The sequence below is a fragment of the Dasypus novemcinctus genome, chromosome 26, assembly GCF_030445035.2.
Source record: "Dasypus novemcinctus isolate mDasNov1 chromosome 26, mDasNov1.1.hap2, whole genome shotgun sequence".
Taxonomy (NCBI): Eukaryota; Metazoa; Chordata; class Mammalia; order Cingulata; family Dasypodidae; genus Dasypus; species Dasypus novemcinctus.
The window spans coordinates 17,630,476-17,649,480 of record NC_080698.1 but is presented as its reverse complement, the minus strand read 5'-3'; the positions used below and the strand labels follow the sequence as shown (position 1 = coordinate 17,649,480).

Here is a 19,005-nt window from a genome sequence, read left to right as displayed (position 1 = left end):
GATAGTTAATATTCGAGTAGTTGTCATGCCGAGCCTTTTACCCACATTGCTATACCCCTCACACCTGCGCTAGCATAGCAGGCAGATACTATTTGTTCCCTGTTTCATAGATGAGGAAACTGAGGTTCAGAGAGGTAAAGTGATGTGCTCAAGGTTCCACAAGAAATAAACGACATAACTAGGATGTGAACCCACCAAGTTTGAATCCAGAGCCTACCTAGCATCTTCAAAGAAGAGTTATGCCATCTGAGCACAAAATTGCATATTATGTTAATTAAAGTTTATTTTACCAATAACTCAGAGAGCACCATGACTTCCAGCTTATCTACCCCAAGAACACATTAGAGAGTCCATAAAAAGGGATCAGGGTTTCTGGGTGCTGGAAAAGAAAGGACAGTTTTAAAGATCGAGAGAAGGGGGAAAAAAACAAAACAGCATTGCATTAAAAATGGAGTAGGGGCCCTTATTCAATTCTCCAGAGCTTCAGGCTGGAGAGAAACAAAATGCAGATCCTCTCCCTGCTCAGATGTGAGTTTAGCAAGTCAAGTTCCAGCTAAGGGCAAGTACAAGAACATGAAATCCTTTTGCTAATCTCTTCCCCAAAGAAGGCGCAGATGAAAGGCAAGGCATCAAAGCCTCTGAAACCACGGAAGCTGTTCGCCAGCAAAGAGATAAATCAAAAGGACTGGAGATCTGGTTTGAATTTAATAATTATAAACGACTAATCGGGGACCATTTGCTGCCAAGTCGGGAGCTGCACTCTCTCCATCAGTGCGTGTTTGCTGCTCTGGTCACCTGGTTATTAAATAGAAAAGCCCTGTGATTAAATTACAGGGCTGTTCCGACACTAATCAATTCGATCTTGGCCGTTTCAAATTCAGTCAGACCTTGCACTTGCCCTCCTGTCTGTGAAAGACGTGGGAACAACACACTGCAAATGCGGCTGAAGGTATCCAGAGAGCATGAGTTTATAACCCTCTGCAAGCTAGGTCATTGGAGGAGGGTCAGGCCTGCGCCCCAGGCCTCTTGTCCATCATCCTGCAGGATCCCCCAGCTCTCACATCGGCCCTGCCTACTTCGCAAGGTTAACAACAAAACAGCAGTAATGGTCATAGTAATAGCAATTGTGCTAATAGCCTCAGCAGCAAATAAAGCTTATATATATATATAATATATAGTATATATATAATATAATATAATGTAATATGATATGATGTATTATCTTGCCATCTAGCTGGCCCTGTTAAAAATATTTTATCCCCTTTAACCCTTGAAATGACCCTATGATGGAGAAACCAAGACTTGGGAAAGGGTTTTATGACACTGATATAGCCCACACACCACAATCTGCCTGGCACATGATCCTCCATAAGTATTTGTTGAATGAATGAAGAAATAAACAATGAGCTGCCCCAAGTCACACATGTTGCAAATGGTAGGGCTGGATTTTGGAACTCAAGTGTATCTCATTTATGCTCTTAATTTCCCTGAGGTAATGTAGATGAATACCTTGTGAGCTTTTTATATTGTTTTAAAACTCCTATGAGTGTAGAGCAATTATATGTTTAAAAACAATATGCAAAGAGAAATAGCGTTGTATGGTAGAAAGAGCAGGGGTTTGGGAGTCAGGTTTTTGTAGAGGAAATCCCCTCTCCAGCCCTTACTAACTTTGCATCCTTGAGCAAGTCTCTAAAGCCTTTCTGTTTCAATGTTCTTTGTATCATGAACACAACAATATTCCTAAAACTGGGTTAATGTGACCCTCAAAAGGGCTGATCTGTTAACCTCTGAGCCCAGTGCCCAGCCCACTGCCTGGCCCAACATCTGCTGCCCTCCATGGTGTATTGAAAGGCACCTGGTGACTCTCCTTTGATTGAATGAAAGTCAAGCCAGGTAAGGATTCGATATTCAGGCTTGGACCGGGACCAGCTCTTTTGAGAATGGTCAACTGAAAGTGGGATTGGTGCTCTTCAGAGGGCCTCACCCAGAACTACAGGAAGGACCATTTATTTGTGAGCCATTTACTGATGAGATTTTGATGTCTGCCTGGTGCTACCAGAAGATAGCCAAGCAATGATGCATTGTGAAAGTGGTGCATTGAAAGGAAGAAAGGTGGAGGCTTAAGGGCAAGGCAGCAAGGTGGAATGACCAGAAAGGGCCTCAGGCAGAGCTCACCATGATCCATTCAGAGTTACCTGCTTCACTTAACCCTCACCTTCAACACTGCAGAGGGCTCTGCTACGATGCAAATTAACCAGTGGCCTCCTGCTTCTGATGGCCATTTTTAAAATTTGAGGAGCATGAGAGAGTTTGTCTAGCACCCAAGCACTTCTAGAAAGTCTTGCCATCAAATATGTAAACTGTGGCACTAAGGAATGGATCACCACATGCAGGCCCATTGTTCCCAGCATTCCCATCTGGGGCTGCCTTTCCTCACCTATCCCAGATAGATGTTGAGACAAAGAGTTGTGGTACCCACAGGTTCATTTACGTTTGATGCAGCTGCCTGCTTTCTCTCAACCCACGGTGTCGTCAGCCTGGATTACTTGCTCCTGAAGCACAGGGCCTGAGTAAATTTGCTGGTCATGAATGGGCCTCACCCTTGAACAAACCTGATATTCCTACTTGGAGGAGTGGAAACCACTTACGTCCCCCTTGAGCCAATGTCTGCACAGCTGTGATTTCCTTTAACATGTGTATGTGTTTTAAGGAAAATAAATGCCCCCCTCTGGTAAGGACAAAGCTCTTTCTTGTTTGAAAAGCAAGAATCTTAGCTCAAACTTAAAGGTTTTGAGTACTCAAAGAAATTTGAGGTTGGAGAATTTCAACCTTCAATGGCCTTCACTTTTGAGGTTTTGATTTAATCTTGATGGCCAGGGTTAGCGGAAGGGAAGGGTGTTACCTCAAGAACACTGGCCTCCTTTATTCATTCTTTCCTTTGAGTCACCCATTCAGAAATTATTCATTGATATACTGCTCAGTATTGGGCACTGGATATTAGAGTTATGTGCTCAAATCAGAGAGTGCATCTAAAGCAGAATTTTTGGGCTCACCCAAGGTACTTTGTCTCCATGGCTGAAGGGAAGTGGACTGTGCGCTCACTTCAGTAAATCTGACAAGAATAACAGGGTGGATTCCTGGTCCCTGGAGCTGGCTGGGAGCCTGTCAGATCAAATGTGTTAATGCAGACAGTTGACACAGTGTCCTTCCTGCCTGGTCACCTGTCGGTGGTTTCGATGCACAGGAGAAAGTAAAATGGCAGTGACTTGGCTCGTTTTCTAGCCTACCTGATAGCAGGAAGTGAGAGCTCTTAAAACCAGAAAGAACCACAAAAAATTATCTAGTCTAGACAAGTGTGCCGAGGCCTTCAAGGGCAATTCTCTGCTGGGATAAAAGTTAGGAAGGTGTTTCCCTCCCGAATTCCTGGTGCCCAACACCCTCTTAGACCTTCTCTGCAGGTAGGCTGTACCTCCCAGACAGGATGGTGGGGGGCAGGGGAGAAGTACGTTGCTTGGACCAGACAGACCTGGGTTTGAATCCAGGCTCTGCTACTTGCTAATTATAGAACCTTGGGCCTCTCTGAGCCTCTGCATCCTTCTCCTTAAAATGAAGTTGATAGTAGTTCCTACCTCATGGGGTGGTCATGAAGATCAAGTGAGATCATGTGCATCAGAATTTACTGCTGTGACCCACATGGGGTAACTATGTCTTAGGCTAAAGCTGCTGTTACCGTCATTGATCGCTTTCGTGAAGGTCAAAATTAGTGCAGTGCCCTGCCATGCCCTCTGCTTTCTGGTGTGCTCATTTGTCCATGTCTCCAGGGCTTAAGTTTCCCACCAGTCATTTCTCCTGTCAGCAGCTCTTTACATGAGTGGCATGAGCTCTAGGAATTCTGGTTCCTGGGTGGAGCGAGCAGCACCGTTGCACCTTCACCACTGCGCCCTGCCCTCTCTCCACCCGCATCCCTCCTCCAGTTGGGTAAAGAGGACAAGCTTCCCGAAGGGAGCAGGACCAAGGGCTCCAACACCAACAACAAATCAAGAAATACTCTCCTGGGGGGAGCTAGCCCTGCCCCTGGCTGTGGGAGCATGAACACAACAGACTGAGGCTTGCTTTCCTAGGACTTCTTTCCTAGGACTTTCGGGTGAGACGGTCACCCGAAAACCAGAAGACAGTGCAATGGGAGTCTCTTTCTGCAGTGGGTCTCCCCTGCTAGTCTCTGCCTGCGCACCTGTGTGCTCCCTCATGGTGGAGATCACCACCTGTGAAGTTGTTGTTTCCCTGGTTTCTCCCAGTTAGCGGCAGCGAGCGGGCCAGTCTCATTCACTGTTGCATCCCACGACCCAGAGCAGGGTTTTGCACAGGAAAGGTGCTTAGTGAGCTCAGAGGGAATGAACAAACAACTAAGGCATGCCTTGGGGCCAGTGTTTCTACTTAAGCCTCCTTTGTTGCTGGCAGGGCTCAGTAACCACCCTGTGTAATGAATATTGAAAAGAAACTGTGTTTATTTTGTAAAATGTGTGAGTTTCTTAAGAAGATCATTCCATCTCAGATTAACCAGGCTTGGCTTCATTTAAAAGGCGGCGAGAGACCATCTGTCTTCTGGGTTTGACACCTGAGGCATGTAAGAGCGTGTTGCAGGGGGGATTCGGGGAGCTTGTGAGGGCTGAGCGCAGGGTGATGGGCCTGCGTGCCCGGGAGGAAAAGAGCTTCTCGGGCACTTCTCCTTCCCAGTGGGGGCCTCCAGCGTAACAGGCCACTCTCAGTGTCACCTTGACAACACCACTGCGTCCTAGGGATGGCCTGGAACCCCGCAAAATTCTCTGTCACAACCCTCCAAGGGGCTGTACACGTACGTCTGTGTAACTTACGCAGTTTGGGTCTGAAGTGCCAGGGGCTCCCATGCCTTGTGCACCTGTGCCTGCCAGGCCTTGCTCCAGAGGCCAGGTGCACGTCGCCCGTGGTCCTGCCAGCAGCCTGACCCCGCTGGCCTTACTTCCACTTCATGATAACTCCCCAGAGCCTCCGCCTCCTCTCGTTCCCTAGAGCACGGCGTTCGCCCCGTGTTCCCCCCGCGTGGCCCGTGCAATCCTTCTCAGTACAGTGCTCCAGGCAGGGGCCACCAGACTTCAGGCGGCAGGTGGGACGGACCCCGTTTACCACACATGCTTTAAGGGTGTGCGTGAAAGGTCCGGCCCTAGGTGTTAGAATCTAGGATTAGGAGTGTGACGCTGTAGCCGAGTGTTGGAGCAAGTTAACTCCCCTGGCCTCGGTTTACTTATCTGGAGAATGGGAATTTTCCCTTGCCATTCTTGCCTCTCGGAAAGTCACCATGTAAATATAAGGCAGGGGACTGGCCTTGCTGATACCGCAGGGTAGTTTTTAATCGTGTGCGGATGATGAATCAATCAGCGTCGAGTCCTTGTACAGACTTGGAACAGCCTCAAAAGGGGCACGTGTGCCTGGAGCAACTGTCAGCATCTCCTCAAAGACCCCCTCAAAGCCCCCGAGGGGCACTTCCAACATTTTTCATTACTCCCTAACGGCCACATGGTGGGCTTGTTAAGATGCAGATTCCTGGGCACCATTCCGCACGGTTGATTTAGCATCTCTAAGGCTGGTGCCCGGCAACAGCGTCTGTGAATTCCTTCCCAGGTGCCTGTGCTGCGCACTGCACCACTGCTTGAGTGGACTAATAGCTTGGCTCTGGACTTCCACTGCCCTGGGTAGAAGGACCGTGTTCATCTTTGGGGTTTTATTATTTATTTATGTATTTATTTATAAAGCATGTTTTATTCAAACATTTCTCTTTTGTTGTCAATTTCTGGGTTTTTAAAAAAATTTTATTTTTACTTTTTGCTTCTCTCCCTTTCCCTGCCCCAGTTGTCTGTTCTCTGTGTCCATTTGCTGTGTGTTCTTCTTTTGTCTGCTTCTGTTGTTGTCAGCAGCATGGGAATCTGTGTCTCTTTTTGTTGCGTCACCTTGTTGTGTCAGCTCTCTGTATTGGCAGTGCCATTCCTGGGCAGGCTGCACTTTCTTTTACACTGGGCGGCTCTCCTTACGGGGCACACTCCTTGCGCGTGGGGCTCCCCTATGCGGGAGACACCCCTGCATGGCAGGGCACTCCTTGCGCGCATCAGCACTGCGCATGGGCCAGCTCCACACGGGTCAAGGAGGCCCGGGGTTTGAACCGTGGACCTCCCATGTGGTAGACGGACGCTCTAACCACTGGGCCAAGTCTGTTTCCCTTTGCGGTTTTAAATATCTAGGTGGCTGGCTATGCAAAATGAGGCCCTAATCGTGCACCCCCGGCTCTTCTGACAAACTCTAATCCTTCAGGCCTGTTGAAATGCCCCCTTCTCTAGGAAGACCTCCCCAACCCTCATCAAAGCTGCTCCCAGAATCCTTCCACCCATGTTTTTGAACACCTGCTGTGCTCTAGAGTGCATTACTAATATATAATATTTATTCCTCTCCCTTTGAGAATAGAAACTAATGTCTCTGCCCCCACTTAGAGTTGAGAAAAGGGGGCCTCAGAAGTGAAGTAACTTTCCCTAAGAGGTTTGGCTAATAAGCGATGAGGGGGTTCTTAGTGCGTTAATCAGTCAGGTCCAGGTCTGTCTCTCCTAAACCATGGGGGTTGGTGTCTCACTGATCTTTGCAATCTGGGGAGCAAAAGGGGCCTGGCGCATGGGCACTCAGCAGGTCTTTGCTGAATTGAAGCGGAGAAATAATAGGACAGTTCTAGTGAATGGAGGACCAGGACAGGTGTGGTTCCTCTCCGGTCCCTGCCTAGTTCAAGCTCACTCTTTCAGAGGTCTGATGGAGGAGGACAGGTGGGCTTCTTTGGGAGTTGAACACTCCAAGTAGCCCTGGCCTGCCCTGTAACTTCATGCCAGTGATTGTGGTCCATGAGTAGCTTTCTGCCAAGTAGCATTGGGAGACCTAACAAATCACAGATGAGGGACTCAATAAATACTTACCTAGCTGGCCAAGTTGGGAATGTGGAAGAGAGGTGAACGTGTCTTTGATGAGCTTTGTTGTGGTGGTAGGTGGAGTTTTTCTTTTCTTTTTATAAAGAGGAAAATATATTTTTCAACATCTAAACTGTCAGGCTGCCCGGGTCATAATTCATTTCAAATGCAATTATCTTCAGTTTGAGTAATGACTTTTCTGAGTGTTGGTTTTTTCGGCTATAAAATAGAAAGGTTGAAGAAGAAGTTGTCTAAGCTTCTTTCCAGCATTCTGGTTCTGTGATTTCCCTGGAAGAACAAATTTGAATTTCCCATGTACAAAGCAGTTCTAAAAATGGAATATCTTTAAGTGAATTAATTTTCTTCCCAATCTAGTCTTTTCTTCCAAGTTAGCCAGAATCTGAACTTCTAATCTAAATTTCTAGGTCTTGATATAGGGAGATATTTAGAAAAAAAGGAGATTCAAAAAGAAACTGTAGCAGCATAAATGAGACGAATATTGCAAACCAATTATCCCAGGGCTTCATAGTTTCCCAAAATTTCTCAGGCTTTCTTGGAACTGTTCCTTCACATAGCTCGGTTAAAGGCTTTGGGTAACATGGCAGAAATAAGGATTGTATGTGCTGTTTGGTTGTTTTTCTTTCTTTCTTTCTTTAATCAAAGCCATAATTGTTGTTTACATCTGACCCTTGTTTTATTATTTGTTTTGCAGCGGAAACGGAAGCAGAGCACACAAGATGAAGATGCTGTTAGCCTTTGTAGTCTTGACATAAGTGTAAGTACCAGTGTTTGTACCTCCCCTGCCCTGCGAGAATCTCTCACTTCAAGCATATTTGCTACTATGCTGTTTGCTTTAAGTGGGTTTCCAGGATCCGCCGATGGGAGTTATGATGTGGGGGGAAAACTTTAAAAAACAAAACATTTTGTTTCATAGGAGTAGACTACATGACCAACCTAAACTTCCAAGCTACATGTTTATGGCCTATTTCTTTTCCCTCATAAAATGAATTATGAACTCAGAGCATCTGAAGAGACTGTAGATAAATCCCCCTATGTTAGTTTGGGGGAGTCGGTGTGTTGGCAAACTCAGGCAGCTGGGCGGCCCAGAGGCAGGAAGAAGTCTTCAGCAGCATGCTGGGGTGACTTTGGAGTCAACAGATTTTAGTTTGAACCAAGGTTCTTACATTTAACATTTGTGTGACACCTTTCCCCACCTCTGTGTCTTCACCTAGAAAATAGAGATGAAAAGAGTTAACCTGATAGGGTTCTTGTGAGGATTAAATAAAACAAAGCGAGAATACTAATACATTGCCTGGTATGTACTAGATACCAACCAAATGTTAGTCTCATTAGTTTTCTTTTTAAAAAGCATTAAGTTTGCAAAAGACGTTGAAGCGACTCGGTAGCGGGATGCTGGTGATGACAGAGGTAAAAGCTTTCTTGGTGTTTGAGGCCATGGCCTTGGGTGCTGAAGTTCAGCATCTCTCTTCACATGGCCTCCTTGTCTCCCACAGGTGCAGCTGAGAAATCTACCTGGGCCTTCGGCACCCTCATTCTTCAGGGGTGGGACGGGTTCAGGCCTTCTGGGCTCCAACTCCTCTTTTATGCTTCCTTGGGGTTTAACCATTGCTCACAGTGGAGCCATTTAACCTCAGGTTTCTCCTCTACAGAGATCGTGAAAGACTGATGTGAAACGAGAAGGCCCCTCTGCTAACAGTTAAGGGCTGGTCTTGGTGCTGCCCCTGCTCCAACTGCACCTCTCTCCCTCTCTAGGCCTCTGTTTCCTCACTTATGATTAATTAATTAACTAATTTTAAAAACATCTGGGGGGGAATGTTTGTAGCTTAGTTGATTGAGCGCCTGCTTCTCATGTACAAGGACCTGGGTTCAATTTCCGGTACCTCCTAAAAAAAAGGGGGGCATCAGGTCTTCAAAAACCAATGCAAAAATTTGAAACTCAGTTGCACACGGATTATTCGGTTCTCACCTGATGACATTTATTTACCATTGTAAACATGCTTTTGGTATTTTTAATTATTGGAGGTTTGTCTATGATGCAAACAGCCGTGGTTAGAGTGAGCCTGAGCTGACATCCAGTTAACATACTTGAGCATCTTTATTTCACCATATGGTGTTTGTTCCAGTTTTTGAACCATCAGATTGATGGAGCTGGGCCACTTTACTAGGTTGCTGTGGTAACGGGGCAAAAGAGGATGTTCTTCCTGGGTTTTCTTTAGTCACTGAATGTTTTATTATTGATAACTGAAGTCTATGGAACTGCCCTTATCAGCAGCAAGTTTTTTGTGTTTAGAATATTTTTGATTTCATGGGAATTGTTAGGATCATTGACTTTCGGAATTTAAAGGGCCTTTCACCATCATGTGTTCCAATCCACTCACCCTACAAATGATGACATGGAGCCCAGGGAGGCAGGGACAGGCAGGAACTCACCTGAGATCATGCCTCATCATACATGGTTCCTCAGCTATATATTGGCATTTATTTTTCAGACAAGTGTGTCTCCAGAAGCTTTTTAACAAAAAAACGCTGAGCTCTATTAAATGAAAGGATTTACCTGCAATTACGAATTGTGATATTTTTTGGGTCTTGAATGGCATAAATGACCTTGCCTTCTCATCAAGGTCACTTAAATATCAGATGTTGAGTAAATTGACATCTTTTCTCCTTGTGCAGATGCTCTTTTTTTTGATTCTCTTATATATTGTGTTTGTCACAGTAAAGAGATTTTATGGAAGAGAAATCTACCCCATTACCACTCACAGGGCTATGCTGAGGAATTCAACTAATGGCCACATGCATCTCTGATTAACTTGATATTTTCCCTGAATGTTGGCAAACACATTTTCAGAATTTGGATGGAGTTTCTGCCATTTATTATCACATAGTATTCATAATAATTATAAATTATAAATCATAATTATAAATTATAAATCATAAATTATAAATCATGATCAGAGTCATACAGAGATAACAGAATGTGTGACAGATCCAGATGTGACCATGGAGGAAGTGTTACTAATTTTAAGTGCTTTGCATCTAATTGGCACTCAGTAGAGACGAGTTGAATTGACTGGAGGGGTGGATAGAGCCACATAGGAAAGGATGCTGGCCATTAAGACAACAATGTGTAAATATCTGATTTCAAGAAATTAACTGTTCTAATAAGTTCACTAGTAAGTAAGTGGCCTTCCTGGGCTGCTCAAGGAGACTTTTTCTTTGGCTTCTAAATGTTATCTCCAGTAGGGTCACAGGCTGTTTACTGTCTCATAGCGTAACTAAAGGGTTGTTTGAAGTTTGCTCCTATGTGTACTGGAAAGTACCTGAAAAGAAAAAGGTGAACTCCAAGGGGTGACTCATAGCAGAGAATGCGAGGGTTTGGGAAAGTAATATTAGTAACTGTCAATTTTGATTCCATCTAATAGTGAAAAGGCTTCCCTAGATGTTTGTTTTGAACAAGAAGTCACTAGGTGAGGGCCAGGGGTCTTTTGGGGTCATGGTTAGGGGTCCACCAGGCCCCAACCCAATGCTGAGAACACCGTAGGTTCTTGGTAAATCCCTACTGGTTGATGGATTTTTAAAATAAAAAACAGAAACAAAACAGTGAGCTTCCCTAATGTGTGTGTGGGGGGACTCAACACACAACACTCAACCCTTTCAAAGAAATCTATCTGTGACATAAAAGTTGGGAAGCATTCGCACAGACAAAATCCTCCCCCCGTAATTAAAAGGTGTTGATAGAGCCCTGCAGTGTGGCTGAGTGATGAGAACACTGAACATGCCCACTGACATTTTGTTTTATTTTAAAGCTTCAGATGACGACCTGATCGGGGCCCGGAAGGGAATTTTCCTAACGGAACCCCTCTCCAGTCTCCTTTTGAACTGGGGCTTTAGAGACCGAATAGCAGTGGGCAAGCTAAGAAACAGCTGATTCTCACAGAACGGTGTGGAGGTCCCTGACTCTTGAGAAGCCGGCGATAGCTCTGTGGCTTCAGCAAATTGTGCACGATCCATGTGTGACTTCAGGGCATTCGTGGCGCCCGGGCAGCCAGCCACGTGGAGGATTCCTCCTGAGGACCTCGGAAGGGTCTCCAGAGAGAAGTTCTCCCCCTCTCCAACCCCAGCGCTGGGTGAAACATGCATTCTGACGGAAGCGTCCGTGCTACTTGGTGATATACTTAGTCTGTCTTTTTTTCCCACACTTCACCCAATCCCCTGGCTGAGCACTGGCAGGACAGAAGGCGAGCGTACACTTTGTAGAACGATCTGCAGAGGGGAGCCGCCTACACAGCTGCGCGTCAGAGGATGCGAGTGGGATGGCTACTCAGAGATCGTTTCCTCCACAGCCCTTTGCTGGTTAAGTCCTAACGGGCAGGGGGTGCCGAGGCGGCGAGCCGCGGTGTCGCCGGGTGGGCGAGCCCGCCGCGCACGGGCTGCCTCTCTGGAGGACTTAAAGCGAGTCTGGGGTGGGCATAAAAATAGTTTCCATTAATAAAATTAATGTAACAGGTGAAAAGCCCTGTACGTTCTTTTGTAGACCGCTTGGAGAATGTGAATAATAGAATCCATCAGCAATCCCACTTCAAAGCGGTAGCTACATGTTGACGTATTTCCTTCCTGCCGTTACACATTCACTTTTAAATTTTTTTCCTTATGAAATATTTCATACATACAAAATAGCATAAAGGATAATATAAAACCCAGTGTTGCCACCAGTGCAACTGAAGAAATAGGCCCTTGACATGGAGCCAGAGGTCCTTTCAAGCTCCTTCCTCCTGCTGAGTTGGATGCTTATAGCTGCCTTGCTCGACTATAGATGTCGATGTATTTGTATCCCCAAACAATATATATATATTTTTAACCAGTCTTTAAAGTTTCTGTAAGCACACACAGTTTTTATAAAAATTGGGATCATAACATGTTAATCCAATACTGTATTTTTTACTTAGTATATTGAGAGCATTTCACCAGGTCCTAAAATAGTCATCAAGGACAGCATTTTATAACTGTAGAGGACTTTGTCAAAGGGATGCACCGGATTTATTTCACTAGGCCTTTATTTAGATAAGTTTCAACTTTTCACTATTAAAACTAACACTTGGTTATAACTGTTAAAACCAAGAATAGCTTTGTTTAATCCTTTTTATTGGTAGGATCAAGTTTGAGGCTAAAAGGGTAAGAATATTTTTAAACCTGTAAACAGGCTTATACCCCTTCCATCAGTGAGAAGTCGTTGGAACAGCACAGCACTCTGTTTCTCTGGCCCGTCTCTTGTGCCACTGCACCACAGGCCCCTTGCTAAGTCCGTGATGTGACACGGGCAATGTGATCCCACGCCGCCCCAAGCAGGAGCGCAGCTCCCGCGGAGCTCGCCGTCGGCGTCCGGGCTGGCCCTCGCCTGGCTGTCTCTGTCTTCTTCGCCTTTCCTGAGGAGGATACCAGCAACTCTCCTGTCGTCTCCCCTCCTCGCAGGGCCCAGGCTCCCCTTTTGGGTGGGGGGCTGGGCCATCCTTTCCATGATGGGAGCTTCCCCCGGGAGCAGGTGGCTGGACCACGACTCGTGGGCCTGGATCGGGGTTCGCGTCCTTCTTGCGTCTGCCTCGCCGGTTTGCAGCCACAGGGGTGAGCCGTATTTAAGCCCCTGGCAAGACGTCCTGGAGAAAAACGTGCTCCCAGCCCTCGGAGCGATGGGAGACCCACATACTGCTATGACCTTCTGTCCCTCGTGCAGAAGCCCGGGAGGCAAGAGCTTGCATCTGGCTCTTTCTCCACTTTTAAGGAGATGAGTGTGAAAGGTCTGAGCTGACATCTCTGGACAGAGGAGTAGCCTTTTCCGGAGCTCGTCACGTGACTGCTTAGATGCACTCAGGATCCTGGGGCCCTCCGACGGCCTCCGGCCTCCCTTCAGTGCATCCTCCGCTCCAGCCACTCATCTTCCTCAAGTGCCCACTCTCACTTGCCATGCCCATCTCCAGGCCCCGACTCCTTGCAGTGCTTACAGAGCCTTACACCATCCATGCCTGCACACCCTGCCTCCCTCCTCCTGATCTGCTGCCCTCCGCTCTTCATACACACAGGCCAGCTATGCTGGGTTTCCTGCAGTTTCTCAAACCACCATGCTCTATCCGGCCACTGGGCCTTTGCATGTGCTGTTCCCCCACGTCTGGAATGCTCTTCTCCCCACTCCTCACCTGGCTCTTGCTTCTTTGCCCCTCATATCTCAGCTCCCCTCTAAAGGCTCCCAGACCTCCCGGGACTCTGCCATATCCTGTCCTCCAGCCTTGCCCCCCCCGCAGAGCCTTTACCACATGGCATTGTGATTCCTGCTTACTCGTCCATCTCCCCAGCCAGACCCCTCGTTGGGGAGGACAGTGTTTCATTCTTGTTACATCCCCAGCCCCCAGCACAAGGCCTGGCACATAATAGGTGCTTGATGAACATTTGAGCAAATGCAGGCTTAAAGTCCCTTCTCTATGACTGACTGAAAGAAGGGAAGGATAAATGTTAGAAAGTTAGTTTTAAAAAAATAATCAGGGAGGAAGATAACTTTTAAAAACCTAAGGCAGAAAATGACACAACCGTATATTTACCCCAGATGTGCAATGCCAGATAATCTTTTGGATTTTGATCACTCAAGGTATACCAAGCCGTTCCTGAATTTATTATAGTATATGCTATAGTCATGATCTGTTTACAATAGAGCTTCTTAGAGCAATAGCACGGCTCACAGGTGCTTCATAAATATGCCTAAGTGAGTGAGAGAGTGAGTGAGTGAGTGAATGAATCTCAGAGTGGGTTCCTCACTTAGGTATTTCTGAGCTGATCAGCCTTATTTTTATTAGCAGGGGTTTCAGGGAGAATTTATCAGAATTTATCAGAATTTCAGAGAGAAAAGAACAGCAGTGCTTGAAGCTTTGCTTATATGGCAGGGCAGTGGGTGGTGCATCTTTTTTATACACAGTGAAAGAGCAGCAGCTGTTAATTGAGGGCTTGCTATGTGGGGGACAGTGTGCTGTTAGACATTTTATCATGTACTCATCACATCGCCCCCACTTCAGCAGTGTGGCAACCGGGGTGTATAGAAGTGACAGACCTGCCCAACGCCTTCTAGGTGGAGAGTGACACTGCTCTTGGATCTGAGTTCTAGGTCTGTCCTCCCAATCGTGGTGCCTTAGAGTTTATTGTGATATTCGTAAATACCGTCACGTAGAGCGCTTTCACGGATTAAGCACTTGCATGGCGTATCCTTTCCAAATACTTCAGTTAACCCCCGCAGCGGTGGCCCTGCGACCTTGGGGGATAGCACCCCCTCTTTGCAGAAGAGGAAACTGAGACTCAAGCATCTTGCTCGAAGTCACAACTTAGCGTAAATTCAAACCCAGGATTCCGTCTCCAGGACGGGAGAGATAGGAGGAAGAAAGCCCTGTCCCTGGGACTTGTAGCAAACCAGCCATGTTAGGTGGTCTCATTGGCAAACCAGCTTTGAGGGTTATGGCAAGCATCCCCACATTTCCATTTCCTGTGCGTTCCAATTACTTACCCTGTTATGTGGACGCTCGGCGCATGAGAGTGGATGGATAAGGCGGGGAAAGCTTTCCCATCTCCAGTAAGCTTAAAGGGCATTTCCTTGCTAGGATATGTTAAACCAGACCCAGACTAGCGGCAGGATTATTTTATCTCGGCTTCAGCAAAGTCCAGATAATTAAAAAGATACCGTTTCTGCGGTTTTGTTTCCCTTGGTCTGTTCTGGAACTTGCAACCTGAGGAGATTAGTCTTGTCCTGGCCAGTATGAGACCTCGATGAATTATGTGGGAGATGGTAATATTGCTCTTATCACCGAGGAAACCAGCCTGTCGCTGAGGCTGGGTCTTCATTAGCACATGTGTGCGTTTAACCTGTTGGCGCTGTGTTTGGTTTTGGATCTCGGCTCTCCCTTCTTTGCCTGTCTCATCATTTGGGCCTGCGAGGGCGAAGACCCTGTGCTGAGTCCAAAAGTTGCTCTGGCGCTTCCGTCTCTCATGGCACATTTGCTCGTGTCTGACATGGATGCGTTTCATCTTGCCTTTGGCCTAATTGAGGAGCTGGTGATTGTAATAATCACTGGGGACGTTTCTGTTTGCTCCACCGCCTGAAAAGCACAGGGACAAAGAAATTCCCAGGAGCTTCTGGAGTGACTCTGAGAAGACGGTGTAAAGGCACGGCCACCTTTTACTGCTCTCCATCAGAGCGCCATCCTTGAGGACGAGAGAATGACAGTTCTCATGCTCTGAGAACACCTTTGTTTGAATTTGTCACCAGATTATAAATTGAGGAGCTTAGACACAGCAACGTGCTCTGATTCGGCATTCACCTGCGAAGCTAAAATCATAACAGGGCCCCACCATAAAGCTGAGAGGATTAAAAAGAGTTAATTCATGTAACGCGCTTAGTACCTGACCCATCGTAAGCCTGAAAGTATTAGCTATTATTACTGTTGATCTCCTAAGAATCAACTTTATGTTAAATTTGAGGGTCTTTGTTGTTAAAACAAATGTATTTCATAACTAGAACTAATCATGAAATTTAAAAAAATGTATATATAAAGATGTGTACAAAGATTTTTGTTATAATATTGTTTATAGTAGCAAAAAGGTGGAAACAGCATGAATGTCCATTAGGACAGACCTAATTGAATATGATAAAACCAAGCAATAGGTTGCCCTGCTGCACTTAATAAAAATAAGCTAGGATTATACAGATACTTGTAAGTATATTATATAACGTAAATATAAATGCAGTTACAAAATATGTGAGACATGCTCCTATATAAATGTAGGGTATAAGTTCATATTTATATGGATGGAGAGTATGAAGGTAGGGTCTCAAAGCTTATATATGTAAATGGAGAAGCTTGGGTGAATATACAGCTGTGTTGTGAGTAGTGGTTATGTTGGGAGCATGGAATTTCAGGGTAGAGGGATTCCATTCCACGGGGTTCGTAACCTTTGGCATCTTGTGAAGTCTATGAACACCTCTTCCATTCAGAATGCTGATTACACAAAAACCAGTTTATTGAAATATAGTTATCAAAATATTTTACAAATAAGTTTGTAATGAGTTACATATGTGCTTCTTAATTCATTTCTTAAGTAACAAGATCTGGCAACAAGTCTAATAAAGAATATACCTTCAATGATGTGGTAAGAGTAAATGGTGTTTTGGAATTCCTGCAGCACGTACACAGTCATTTGAAAGTACAGTGATTTCTATAGTGACAAAGTCACAGGTCTGCTAATGCAATGTATTTGTGATCTCCATTCATACTGAAAGGAGATGCTAAATTTTAGTTGTTGGTGACAGTAAAGATGTATTTTTTTTCCATCCAAGTTCACAGGTGTCCTGAATATTACCCAAGGGCAACTTGAGTCTGAGGTTCTAGATTAAGAATCTCTAGTTAAAATACCCAATCTGTTGAAATAAGGACATTTTCCTTTCATCATTCAAATCACTAACATAAAAAATATAACAAATATAATAGATTTTGATCTGTTGGCATATGAGATTGTTAGTGTTTTAAAGGAGAGAATATGAATGTTGTTTTCTCAAAGATCTTCCAATAGCTATTCAATCAATTCTCAACACTTGATGTGTGGATTTTCCTGTGAGTCCAGCTTAGCTGACTAATCCTTATTTTTATTTTATTTTATTTTATTTTATTTTATTTATTTCTCTCCCCTTCCCCTTTTTGTCTGATCTCTGTGTCCATTTGCTTTGTGTTCTGCAGTGGCCACTTGCATTATCTGGCGGCAGTGGGAATCTGTGTCTCTTTTTTTATTGCGTCATCTTGTTGTGTCAGCTCTCTGTGTGTGCGGCACCATTCCTGGGCAGGCTGCATTTTCTTTTGCACTGGCGGCTCTTCTTATGGGGTGCAGTCCTTGCGCATGGGGCTTCCCTATGCGGGGACACCCCTGTGTGGCAGGGCACTCTTTGCGCGCATCAGCACTGTGCATAGGCCAGCTCCACACGGGTCAGGAGGACCTGGGTTTGAACCTTGGACCTCCTGTGTGGTAGGCGGCTGCCCTAACCACTGGGCCAAATCTGTTTCCCATGACCAATCCTTTGTATCGTTTTTTGAAATAGATGACTTGAGCCACCCCAACATTTTAGTAGATATTTTCAGGTTCATCTGCAATTTAAAAATATTTTTTAGGGTAGAACATGGTTATTTAATAGAGATGGATCCTGAAGTATTTAGAGGTAGGATGTCATGATATCTATAATTTACTCTTGAAAACTTTATCATAAAATGTAAAGTGGGTATTATAAAGAGAACACACAATGTTATTTTTAATTACACAAGAGACACTGTCTATATTCCATCATTTAAAAAATCAAACAACACAGGTAGAGGTTTTTCCATTCCCTGGGCCCACCTGCCTACTCAGGTACAATCCTGGTTTTCAGTGTAGCATCTCTTTCTAGATATTTAGATATACAGAGATAAAAGGAGGTATAAAATTAATTTGTGGCAGATTTTTTCTTTAAGATTTATTTTTTATTTATTTCTCTCCCCTTCCCCACCCCCCTCCATTGTCTTCTCTCTGTATCCATTTGCTGTGTGTTCTTCTGTGTCCATTTGTATTCTTGTCGGCAGCACCAGGAATCTGTGTCTTTTTGTTGTGTCATCTTTCTGCATCAGTTCTCTGTGTGTGTATGGCGCCACTCCTGGGCAGGCTGCATTTTCTTCACGCTGGGCGGCTCTCCTTAAGGGGCGCACTCCTTGTGCATGGCGCTCCCCTACATGGGGGACTCCCCTGCATGGCTCTCCTTGCGCACTCCTTGCGCACGTCAGCACTGCATGTGGGCCAGCTCATCACATGGGCAGGAGGCCCTGGGTTTGAACCCTGGATCTCCCATGTGGTAGGTGGATGCTCTGTCCATTGAGCCAAATCTGCTTCCCTGTGGCAACTTTTAAGGACGTAAGTATTGCCATTTTTTGTATTCTTTTGCAAATTGCTTTAAAAATTTTTTTTTTTATTTCTGAAAGGATTTGTTTTGCTCTTTTTGCATCCCATTGGTGGGCCCTACCCTGGAATATATGATAATCTGTTTCCCCAATATAACAGAGTTAGACTCATTTATTTCCCTACTCTTGATTCTTCCACCCCTTTTATTTGAACCTATAATTAGCACTATACCTGTAAAATAAGTGTCCCAAAGGCTTAAATCTTCGGCCTGTTCATATGCTGGTTGAGCCCTGAATCTCTTCAGAGTCGCGGCCTACACCTACTCTCCAGTTCATCGGACTCACCCTGGAAAACTAACAAAATGATGATGATGGAAAACCGCCAGCCCAAAAAGCAAACAATCTGCAACTGCAAGCAAACATGCCCCCTGAGCTCTAAGCCCCCTCCCAATCTGAAGTAGAGCAGGCAGCATCACTCCAAAGCTTCGAAAGTGATGAATGAACAAATAAAAGGGGGGGGGGGGTGCAACCATGAATCAAAGTAGACTTATTAGTATTGTAGTAATAGAAGAACTTGCAACATTGATGTAAAAGATTGTGGTCACCAGGGGTTCGGAGAGGAGGGAAGGGAAGACTAGGCGGAACATGGGGCATTTTAGGGCATTGGGATTGTTCTGCGTGATACTGCAGTGGCGGGTAAAGGCCAGTATACATTTCGTCAAAACCTATAAAACTGTACAGTGCAAAGTATAAGACATCATGTTCACTATAGACCTTGGCTAGTAGCAGTGCTTCAGTATTGGTTCATCAATTGTAACAAGTGTACCACACTAATGTAAGATGTTTTTTATAGGGAAAATGTGGGAAAGGGGGGAGTGGCTTATATGGGAATCCCCTATACTTTGATGTAACTTTTCTGTAATCTAGAACGTCTCTAAAAATAAAGAGTATTTACACTTGTTTTTGCATGTTCATGTATGAATGATATATGTCAAGAAATTGTTTTTAAAATGGAAAAAAGTGTATTTTAAAAAATTATTCTCAGGGAAACGGACTTTGGCCCAGTG

The 19,005-nt window shown here is 45.1% G+C and overlaps 1 protein-coding gene across 6 annotated transcripts in view; it reads left to right on the top strand.

Annotated features, from left to right (window-relative positions):
• Positions 1-19,005, top strand: part of ARHGEF3 (Rho guanine nucleotide exchange factor 3) — a 320,159-nt gene that overhangs the window by 172,108 nt on the left and 129,046 nt on the right. For all 6 annotated transcript variants that reach the window (XM_004448232.4, XM_071212112.1, XM_004448235.5 and 3 more), the window contains one exon: positions 7,687-7,749. In XM_004448232.4, coding sequence (XP_004448289.1) covers positions 7,687-7,749 — 63 coding nt within the window. The remainder of the gene's footprint in view (positions 1-7,686; positions 7,750-19,005) is intronic.